The sequence below is a fragment of the Panthera uncia genome, chromosome B4 (assembly GCF_023721935.1).
Source record: "Panthera uncia isolate 11264 chromosome B4, Puncia_PCG_1.0, whole genome shotgun sequence".
Lineage (NCBI taxonomy): Eukaryota > Metazoa > Chordata > Mammalia > Carnivora > Felidae > Panthera > Panthera uncia.
The window spans coordinates 4,520,591-4,531,865 of record NC_064809.1 but is presented as its reverse complement, the minus strand read 5'-3'; the positions used below and the strand labels follow the sequence as shown (position 1 = coordinate 4,531,865).

The window sequence follows — 11,275 nt, the reverse complement described above, 5'->3', positions numbered from 1 at the left end:
TTTGTATTATTCATGTTTCCTCACCATTCATTAAACATTCATTTTTTTCCTTCTTTTCGTGACACAACATTCAAACTTGACTCGTTAGCATCATGTTTCTGCCACTTCCTAGACACTGAAAAAACCATAGAACATTTCCACTCAGTTACCATCCGCCTGTCTTTTGTGTATTGTTGCCTTATATTGTAGGGCCGTGTGTATTTTATTTTATTATTTATTTATTTATTTTTAATATGAAATTTATTGTCACATTGGTTTCCATACAACACCCAGTGCTCATCCCAACAGGTGCCCTCCTCCGTGCCCATCACCCACCCCCCATCACTGCCGTATGTATTTTAAACCTTACAAGGCATGGACTATTGTTGCTGCTGTTTTAAACTGGGTGTCTGCTTAGATTTACCTTCCTAGTTACCATCTGGTACTGTTCATTTCTCCTTGTGTTACCAAACTTCCACCTAGGATCATTTTCCTTCTGGCAAAAGACCTGCCCTTGGAAATCCTTTCGATGTGGATCCCGGGTTGAGAGGGGATGATATTTGCCTTTTCTTCCTCAAAGAGGGAGATCACCTGAAATCCTGACGTGTGGTCTCGAGGCAAGGACTCTCTTATTCATCTGTGTATCTACAGTGCCAGGCACAGAGTAGGTACTCCCATACTTATTAAGTTGAGAAGTGCCAGGAGATGACCTTATTTCCTACTTTACTGAAATCACATCCATCTGATTCTTAACTTCTTCCAATCCTCTTCATACACTTGAACTTGTTTTGAATCTGCACATACCCAGAGGAGTAGCTCTCCATTGCAAGGACATCTGTCATTTTTGTACCTTCTCTTGACTCCTCCCTTCTAGAAGACCTCACTCCTTCAGTCCCCTTTGTATATTCGGTCTCTGTCTCCACTGATTTTGTTGTTGTTGTTGTTGTTCTTTTCCTTACTTGTATGTCCAGGTCTCTTCCTTCAAAACATCAATCCCTTTTTCTAGATTCTACTTCCCCCATAACATACTCTCACATCTTTCTGCTCTGCCAGGCTTCTCCAAGGAATATATACATATGATGCCTGCATGCCGTCCTCTCAGTCCTCAGCAGTTGTAAGCTGTCTCCCCCACCTCTCTACTGACACCTTTATCTTGAAGATCACTGATTGTACCTCACTTATCAAACGTAGACCTTCTCAGCCTTCAGATTTCTTTACCCTAAGCGTTTTGGTTACTCCTTTTCCTTGAAACTTTTCCTTTGGCTCCTGGGGTTCTACTTGGTTCTCCTGCTACATCTGGCATCTCTGTATCTCCTCTTCCACCTGGTCTGGCCCTGTTGGAGATGCCCTTGGCCTTCTTCTCTGGCCCTTGGTTATCTCATCCACAACCACATTAGCTCCATGAAAACCCTAAACATTCCTTCTCTCAAGGTGTGTGCTGAAACTTCCCACTGCTTGCTGGACCTGTCTTCTCAGATGTCTTATCTACACTCAAATTTAACTTCTTCCAAGAAAACGTTACCATTTTCCTCAAAAAGAAATCTCCTCCCTTAGTGTTCTCTGTCTTGTGCATTGACATCATCTTCCCAGGTTCTAAACAACACCGTTCTTTCTGACTGTTTTCTTGCTCCCTACATAGCCTGAGTCCTCTCAATTCTATCATGTTCCCAGGATCCATTGCCTTCCCACTCTTCCCAATAAAACCATCATGGCTCAGGCGATCACATCCTCTTCCCAGGGCCAGCACGCTAGCATCCAAAGGCTCTTCTGCCTTTCCCTTTGTCTTCCTCACCTATCCCACACACCACTCTGACGACATCCTAAAGCACAGCTGGGGTTATTTTGCCCCTTGGCTCAGAGCGTTAGTGATCCCCGTTGTCTTAGGTATGAAGTCTAAATCCCTGCACATGGCGGGCAGGGCCTGTCCCCACAAGTCCCAACTTGTATTTCCAGTCCCAGCCAGACTAGAGCATTCCCTGCTTCCCAGCACGTGTTTTTCTCTCTCCTCTGCCTTTGCTCCTTCTCGCCGCTCTTTCTTCCTTCTCTCTGTGACCGTGTGATGTAACGCCTACTTCAAACCCAGTTCTTCTGTTCCTTGGAGCTTCTTGGGCATCCATTTACTCCCACCCCAGGATTAGGGATAGTTGGGATATGCTGTGAAATCTCTCACTGTGTTGGAAATATTGTAGTAAATACTTATTAGTGAAATAGAGTTATTTTTGTGTGTGCATATCCTACATAGAGCTTTGAACTTGTATTAGACTTTTACTATTTAATGTACATGCGTTGTTTCTCTCTCCAGACACCAGAGGGCACTAGTGGCATGCTTAACTAACCCCTCAGTTCCTGTAATTTTTGGGGTGTTTTGGACATTTGTATGTGTGTGCATGTGTGCATATTCTCACACTCAGAAAAGACCATTCAGAGGTTTTCTTTTGCTTTTAAAAATTAGTGATCTACTCAAATGAAGATCTAAAACCTAATTGTTTCCTAAACTTTTAAGGTCAGCTTGAGAACCTTACAATTTCTAAGTTTAGCAAATGTAAATACTTACTTTTGAAGGGAATACACATGAATTTGTGGTTTCCTTTGCAATCTTAGATGGCTGCTCTTAAACATTTTAGATTGCATCAACAAATCTATTATATTCCGTTTTCTTTTAAGGACTCTCCCACAAACTTTTGCAAGTACTCTAAGTAATTCTAAAAATCTAATCGGTGAAACTATAAATGTGCTGATTAAGTGCATGCAAGTGTTTCACACTTTATGAACTGGTGCGATTTCGATTTAAGATCACAAATGTAAATTATTCACTCGGTTCACATATTTTAAAATTGGAATTGTAAGCCCAAAAATGTTTCTCTTAGGCCACGTACCCTTAACCATCACAAAAACGACTTTAAATGCTAGGTATGCACAGATTCCTTGTAGCAAGAACGTTACTACGTTATTTGATTGACTCATTCACTAGTTATTTACTGGTCATCTACCATGTGCTACTTACCATTCTGATCACCAGGGATACAACATTGAACAAAACAAGAATAATCCCTTCCCTCAAGGGGTTTATATGGTAGTGAAGGTGGGGGTGAAAGACAATAAACACGACATTAAATTATTTTGGGTGTTAGAAGGTGGTGACAGGTACAATTGGGAAAAATAAGCCACGGTAAGGGGCTCTCGAGAGGAGGGCGGTCACTTGAGGCCTCAGTAAGAAAGAGGCATTTGACAAAGACTTGGAGGAAGGGACATGGAGAATGCAGATTATCTGGAGCAAAAGCGTTCTCCAGGAAAAGGAACCAGCAAAGAAGATTAAGAGGAGTGGCCGGTGGGGAAGAAGGGAAATGGAGTATGGCGTCCTGAAAGTCAGGCTGGAAAATGGTGTCTGAAGGAGTTAGTGGTCCACTGGGTGAAATGATGCTTACAGGTCAAGAAGGATGAGGGCTGTCCCTTGACCATTGAATTTAGCAACATGGAGGTCTTGGCTGACCTGGATGGCCAGTTTCAGTGGAATGGGAGGGATGGAAACCTGATAAATGTGGGTTTTATGGAGAATGAGAGACACTTATTCTGCCCAAAGAGGATTTGCCATAAAAGGAGCAGAGTCATAGGCAACTACCTGGAAGGGGTGGCAGGTCAAGGTTTATTTGGGGTTTGTTTCTGATGCAGGCAAAGTAGAGTGGGTTTGTGTGCCAATGTGACTGGTGCGGTGGGGGAGGTAACGCGGATGATGTGGGGGAAAGAAGGGGAAGTTGTTGGATCAAGGAAGCAAAAGGGGATGGGAGCTTCATGCGTGACACAGGATTGTCCCTGACACAGGGGCACGGGTGGTGCATCCAACTTAGAGAAGAAGGCGGAGTGTGTGAATAGTGTCGCTCTGGGTAGGTGAATGTGGTGATGGGATTTGTGAAATTCTGCTTCAGAAGCATCTGATTTTCTTACTGACATGAAAAGCAAGGTCACCAGCTGAGGTTGGATACGGGGAGGAGAGATAGTTGAGGTTTGAGGAGAGAAGAAGACGAGTGGGAGCCTAAGGAAACGCGATGTCCTCATGACACAGCAGGAAGAGCTCGCCAGGATAGTAAAGTGACAGCACTGACCGTGTGCGCGCGTGCATGTGCGTGTGCGTGTGCGTGCGTGTGTGTGTGTGTGTGTGTGTGTGTGTGTGTGTGTGTGTGTTTGAAGCTGCGTTCAGCTTCGGGGTGCAGCGGCAGAGTAGTGGAGTGTTCGAATTCACCAGGGTTTAATCAATAGGGCAAAGCAAAAGCAGAGCACGGGAATTGCAGGTGTCCACAAGGGAACCATGATTGGTCACAGCATTTACACTGGCAAAGGGTGAAGAGAAGTTTTGAGGATTGATGGATCATTGGTCTCGGTGTGGCTGGAAGATGGTTGGAGTTGGCATCCTGGAAAGAGCAAGCTGGGAAGATAGGAGGGGTGGTCGGACAGCTTGGGATTCAATGACTAAGTCGTTAAGGGGAACAGAAGCGACGCCCAGGAAGCTGGATGGGTCCTCGAGCGTGTGTTGAAATCGTGAAGGCGGGAGTGGTGTCAGAGAGACTGATGAGCTAAAATGATCAGGAAATGAGGTACACTGACCCAGGTGTTGGTGAATGGTAGCAACAGTGGAGGGCAGTGAGTGGGGTGATCATCTGATGACCGAAGGTCCAAGGGGGGAGCAATGGCTTAGGGAGGAAGCAGGGAGAATTATTTCCTGGGATGAAACGTGTATCTTTAAGAAAACACTGTGTCATCCCATAGACTCGAGGTTTCCTTCCAAGATACTTTTTTTTGTCTTTTGCCTTCTCGGCTTACTGAGGCTTCTTAGTGACATCCACCAGGCTGTGGCAGGTTCTAACCAATGTGCTCAACCCTGGGGATAATGGATGATGGGAACTTCAGTAGTTAAAGAACAAGGTGGAATCATTATTCGTACCCTTGAAACTAGTATAATGACATCATGGGGTATGTCGATTATACCTCAATACATTTTTTTTTTTAAGAAGAAATTGTTCCATAGCCCATACGTAGATTAATGTCAGATTGAACTTCATCTATAATTCTTTCTTTTTTTTTTTTTTAAGTTTATTTATTTATTTTGAGAGAGACAGAGCTAGCAAGAGCAGCGGAGGGGCAGAGAGAGAGGGAGAGAAAAGGAATCCGAAGCAGGCTATGTACCATCAGCACAGAGCCCAATGCAGGCCTTGAACTCATGAACCGTGAGACCATGACCTGAGCCAAAATCAAGAGTCAGTTACTCAACCGACTGAGCTACCCAGGTGGCCTCATCCATAATCCAATGGTAGCTATAGTAGCTATACCATTCGACCAGATTTCGTATTTCTTTGGCTCCTAATATATGTAACTCTCTTTTTAGTTTAATACTACGTACTTGTGAACTTGTACATCTCCCATTTCTTGGAATTATATAAAACACTGGATTCTGGGTAGCACTCAGCTTTCCCTGATTATTTTTGGTCACAGCTTCCAAAGTCATTCCACTGTCACAAAGCAGGCCCCTTTGCTGGCTGTTAGTGTTTGTTTTCAGATTTCTTACGAGGTACAACATTTAGAAGCCACATCATCCATTCCCTGGTCTTGTCTCCTTTGAAGAGTTTCACTTGACTTGTGAGCCTTCTTTTATTTTATTATTTTTTTTATAATTTTTTTTAATGTTTATTTTAGAGAGAGAGAGAGAGAGAGCACAAGCAGGGGAGGGGCAGAGAGAGAGGGAGACACAGAATCCGAAGCAGGCTTCAGGCTCTGAGCTGTCAGCACAGAGCCCGGCATGGGGTTCGAACTCACGAACCGCGAGATCATGACCTGAGCCGAAGTCGGACGCTTAACTGACTGAGCCACCCCTGCGTCCCAAGGCTTGTTTTATTTTCAAAAGAGAGTTTTGGAGCGCCTGGGTGGCTCAGCCACCCCCGCGTCCCAAGGCTTGTTTTATTTTCTAAAGAGAGTTTTGGAGCGCCTGGGTGGCTCAGTCAGTTAAGTGTCCGACTTCGGCTCAGGTCATGATCTCGCGGTCTGTGAGTTCAAGCGCCGTGTCGGGCTCTGTGCTGACAGCTCAGAGCCTGGAGCCTGCTTCGGATTCTGTGTCTCCCTCTCTCTCTGCCCCTCCCCCACTCGTACTCTGTCTATCAAAAATAAATAAAGAATTAAATAAATAAATAAATAAATAAATAAAGACTTTCAACTACTTTTTCAAGGGAGCTCAAACCAACACGAAGAATCTGGCAGAAACTGTGTTGAGAATTTTCACTGATGTGAACTCATCATTATCACCCCGTAAAACTACTTCCAAATTTTTCCTGTGAACCTCGTACACCTTTGCATTCCCCACAACTTTTTCTAAATCTTTCCTGTGGTGTGATTTGCTTTCCTGATCATGAGGAATTGATACTAGTGATGCATGAGTCCTACCGATCCTTGACAAGGAAAGATCACTGATCCCTGTGGTATTATCCATCCCACGGTCTCTCTGTGGATACAGCCAAAGCATTCTTATAATTATGATCGTTATTTTCATTTAAACCCACTTCGGAGGAGGGGCCTCGGTGCTAACTCTTCTGATCGTTAGAAAGTCCGTTGACCTTTATAGGATAACTTACCGCCTTTATTTTCTGGTTTTTAAAAAATGTGCTTCTACAAAGTTCTGTCAGAGGTGGCAGGTGGAGCGGTGGCCATCTGTGGGTGTGGCCGTTGGCTTTCTAGCGCGTGACCGTGAACTCCGCTCTGGCCGGGGCTGCACTCAGGTCAGAGGCTCCGCCTCGGGAGCTCAGACAGAGAATGCTGGACACGCTCCTGCACAAACCCGCCCTTTCCCACTGTCGCTGGGGCGGGTTTTGGCAAATTTCTAGTCGGTTAACTGCACTTATGCTCACATTTAACTCCTGGGGAAGGCTCAGAACGCACCTGCTGGGGACGTAATAATCCCAAATCCGAGTGAATGCCTGTGCTGCTTCCCGGTGGCTTGCACGCCCGTGGGTCGCTGAGGTTCGCGCCAGCTCTGTGAGGCAGGGGCTCGGCTGGCGTCTTTATGCCCCTGGTGCGTGGGAAGGGTCAGCTCTGCATGCAGGGGCCAGTGGAGGCATCGTGGTCACTTCCCAGCCGGGGAAACTTGGGCAGGCGCCCTCGCTCCTCCGAGCCTCTGTCTTCCCGCCCCCACAAAGATAAATTTTAGCTTTACCAGGTGGTGGTATATTTACAAAAAGAGAAAAAGCACGCTGGTTTTTGCAAGGACCTGTGTCTTTACCACTCTCTTGATCGGAGCTTTTGTCATGCATCTACCATGATTTAAAAAAAAAAACAAATCGGGTCCAGACAAGAGCCAGCAGTGCCACTGAGCCTGCCTGCATTGTGATGCCAGCTCCAGCTTTTTTTTTTTTTTTTATTTTTAAATATTTACTTAGTTTGGGAAGAGAGAGAGTGGGGGAAGGGCAGAGAGAGAGAGGGAGACACAGAATCCAAAGCAGGTTCCGGGCTCCCGGCTGTCAGCACAGAGCCTGATGTGGGGCTTGGCTTGAACTCACAACCCGGGCGATCACGACCGGATCCGAAGTCAGACGCCCAACCCACTGAGCCACCCGGGCGCCCCACCCGCTCCAACTTTTATGTTCTAGTTTTAGGTTGTTCGTGAAACTAAAAATGTGACCCCCTGCTTGATTTTTTCATCAGCCAAGTTCGTCCCGTTTCCTGTCCTTTTGTGTGAACAGAATATGCGTTATCAGAGCAAAAATAAATAAAGTGCAAATTTAAAAATCCTCAAAATGGAGAAAATAATATCTACCTTAAAATATACTTGTGAGAAATCGATGAGATCACGTTCATGAAGCAGGGTTCCCGGGGCATCGGCACGGGTAGTGGAAGGATTTGCTCGGGGCCACGTAGTGAGGAGACCCTAGACTCCCATGTGGGTATTCTGAGTCTCGGGCTACAATTCTTTCTGCTCTGCCATGGGGCTTTTCCAGGATGGAAACAGGTTGCCTTTTCAGGTTTTTGAGCTTTGGTCCTGTTAAGAGATGAGGTATTTTTCATCTCAAGTTTAACTTAGCATTTAAAAAAAATGTCCAGTCTCACTTCTTCCAGTAATTTCTGCTGGAAGCAGGGTTCCTGAGTTAAAAGCAAAAAGGGGGTTCCTGGGTGGCTCGGTCAGTTAAGCGTCCGACTCTTGATTTTGGCTCAGGTCATGATCTCACAGTCTGTGAGACTGAGTCCCACATCCAGCTCAACACCGACAGTATAGAGCTTGCTTGGGATTCTCTCTCTCCCTCTCTCTCTGTCCCTCCCCTGCTCTCTCTCTCTCTCTCAAAATAAATAAACTTAAAAAAATAAATACAGGTAGAATGAATTTGTAGGGACACCTGGCTGGAACACGCAACTCTTGAGCTCGGGGTTATGTGTTCGAGACCCATGTTGGGTGTAGAGATTACTTAAAAATAAAATCTTAAAAAAATGAACTTATAACTTGGTTAAGTATTTCCGAAGTGCCTCTCTAGTGCTTATGTTCCTGCCAGCCAGCAGTAGTGGAGGGAGGCTAGTCACCTCACCCGTGGAGTCTAGGTTAGTCGTCACACTTACAGACTTTTGACGGACTTTTATGGACACACTGCGAGGTGAGACATTGTGTATGAGTGCAATTCTCATAGGCATGACGTTTACCAGCTTCTCATACGTGCAGAGATTATTTGTGTTTGTGTGTGAGGGGGGGCGGCGCAGGGGAGAGATCTATTCACATCCTTGCTTATTTGGGGGGAAGTTGTTCTTTTTTTCTCAGTTTTCTTGCTGATAATCTCTTTATAGTGGACTTTTACTCCTATTAAACCTTCTAATCTCCGAATGCCTCATATATTTTTTTATGCCAGTTGCAATCACTTTGCAGTTCATCACTTACACAGCCCGGGTGGTATTTGCTTCCTCTCCTCTCTCTCTCTCTCTTTCTCTCTTTTTATTATTTCCTATTTTTTTTTAATGTTTTACTTACTTTTTTTTTTTTTTAATTTTTTTTTTCAACGTTTTTATTTATTTTTGGGACAGAGAGAGACAGAGCATGAACGGGGGAGGGGCAGAGAGAGAGGGAGACACAGAATCGGAAACAGGCTCCAGGCTCCGAGCCATCAGCCCAGAGCCTGACGCGGGGCTCGAACTCACGGACCGCGAGATCGTGACCTGGCTGAAGTCGGACGCTTAACCGACTGCGCCACCCAGGCGCCCCTGTTTTACTTACTTTTTGAGAGAGCGCAAGTTGGGGAGAAGCAGAGAGAAAGGGGGAAAGAGGATCCAAAGCGGGCTCTGTGCTGACAGCGCTAAGTTCAGTGTGGGGCTCAAACTCCTGAACCATTTGATCATGACCTGAGCTGAAGTCCGACGCTTAACCGACTGAGCCACCGAGGGAGGTGCCCCGATATTTGCTTCTTTTCAAATCCAGATTTTGATGGTCACTTAGCGTGCTGACTCCTGGAGAGCAGAGGCCTTGCCTCACACACCAGCCTCTCCCATCAGGGAGTCAGCCAGACTCTTACTGCGGGTCTGATAAACACCTGCTAACGGCCTAGCGGCCCCATGCCCAGCCATGGAGGAGTTTGGGGTGTCATGAAAGCTCTCTCCCCAGCAACCCCGTGCCCATTCTAGAGCAGATGCCAGGTGGTGCCTCTTGGGTGGGAGCAGACCCCGGAGACGGCTCTAGCTTGAGCCACGGCTGGCAGGGTCCTGCCGGCTTGGCCTTTCCAAGCCCTTCTTTACTCCCTCCTAGGACCACCAAAAACTGCTCTGTCCCCGGAGAGATGGGGAATGGACTCATCAGCTACCTCCCTCATTCACCTCCCCTTTTGCACGCTCAGAGGTGTGAAGGCCGCTGGCTGAAGGAAGAGGAACTCAAGCCAGCCCAGGGTTGCAGAAGCCATTGGTTTTAATGGGGGAAAGAGGGAAGGGAAGGGGCCCTAAGTCAGGATGGTGAGCGATGCGACGCCTCTCCTGGCTGGGCTGGTGTGTGGGGCGTGGAGGAGGAGCGTGGAGAGCAGGACCTTTGTCTCCCGTCACGGGGAAGGAGGAAGGAGAGTTCAAATGTAGGGAGAGGGGTTACGGGCCTCCTGTCTGTGCAGGGTGGCAGTGCTGTTCTTCTGTGTCTGTGTGCAGGGGAGGAGGGAGCTGGCTGGGGGCAGAGGAGGAGCGGAGGGGGCGAGCAGAGAAGCAGCGTGGAGAGCTGGACCCATCCCTCAATATACGGAGCAGCTGGCCCGACCTCCACCCCTGCCCTTGACCGTGCGCTTCCTCCCGCCGGCCTCTGCTTCTACTTCTTCCGGCCAATCTGTGCCATCAGGTGCGCGTTGGCAGCCGCCTTGGCCTGCAAGTTCTTGGCCTTGGCGATGTTGAAGAGGATGTTCATGATGTTGGTGGGGACGTCGAGGGACAGAGTGAACTTGGTGCGCCGATCGCTCTTGGCCTTGTCCTGGGACGGCCTTCCCCTGGGCTGCGCCGGGGACAGGTGTTTGTACCGGCCACTTCCGGCCCCGCCACCACCCCCGGAGCTGGGGAAGGTCCTCTTCTTCTTGTCCTCATCCTCCTGCACCCGCTCCTCATCCTCTCCTGAGGATGGGTCTTGGCTGGGCAGGTAGAGGAAGCTTCTCTTGCTCAGCAGTGGTGCGTCCCCCAGCGGGCTCTGCTTGGCCTCCGGCAGGGCTGTGTTGATACAGCTGACCAAGGACTTGGCTTTGTAGAACTTCTGGGGGAGGCCTGGCCTGGGGGCCCCCGGGAGCAGCAGCAGCAGCAGCAGGAAGTGGGCTGGCTTCAGCATCTCTTCCTGGAGTAGAAAACAGGGACGTGGGGCAGGGGTGTGAGAAGGGCTTGAAGCTCTGAAGGACAGGGGTGAACATTCACTAGGGCTTGGTTACTACTCACCAGTGGTTCTCCGAGTGTGGTCTCCAGACCAGCATCATCACCGGGATATTCGTTAGAAATGCAAACGATTCTCAACTCTTGCCCCAGAACTGCTAGATCAAAAAGTCTGGCGCCAGCCCCCTGGGTTGGAATAAACCCTTCAGGTGATTTCTGATGGCTCAGAGTACGATCTCACGGGTCGTGAGTTCGAGCCCCGTGTCGGGCTTGGTGCTGACAGCATGGACCCCACTCAGGATTCTCTCTCTCCCTCTCTCTCTCTGCCCCTCACCCCCTCAAAAATAAATAAATAAACACTTAAATTTTTAAAAAGAAAGGAAAGGAAAAAAAACCCTATATATAGGGTATGGAGCAGGTGTGGCAATGGAAGTGTCCAGCTCAGGGGCCCTCCTGTAACCTG

At 47.6% G+C, this 11,275-nt stretch overlaps 1 protein-coding gene across 1 annotated transcript; it reads right to left on the bottom strand.

Annotated features, from left to right (window-relative positions):
- Positions 1-9,878: 9,878 nt before the first annotated feature.
- UCN3 (urocortin 3) lies at positions 9,879-11,006 on the bottom strand. The gene has a single exon (XM_049624566.1). It carries the CDS (start codon positions 10,772-10,774, stop codon positions 10,271-10,273), a length of 504 nt encoding a protein of 167 aa, XP_049480523.1. The 5' UTR covers positions 10,775-11,006; the 3' UTR covers positions 9,879-10,270.
- Positions 11,007-11,275: the final 269 nt, after the last annotated feature.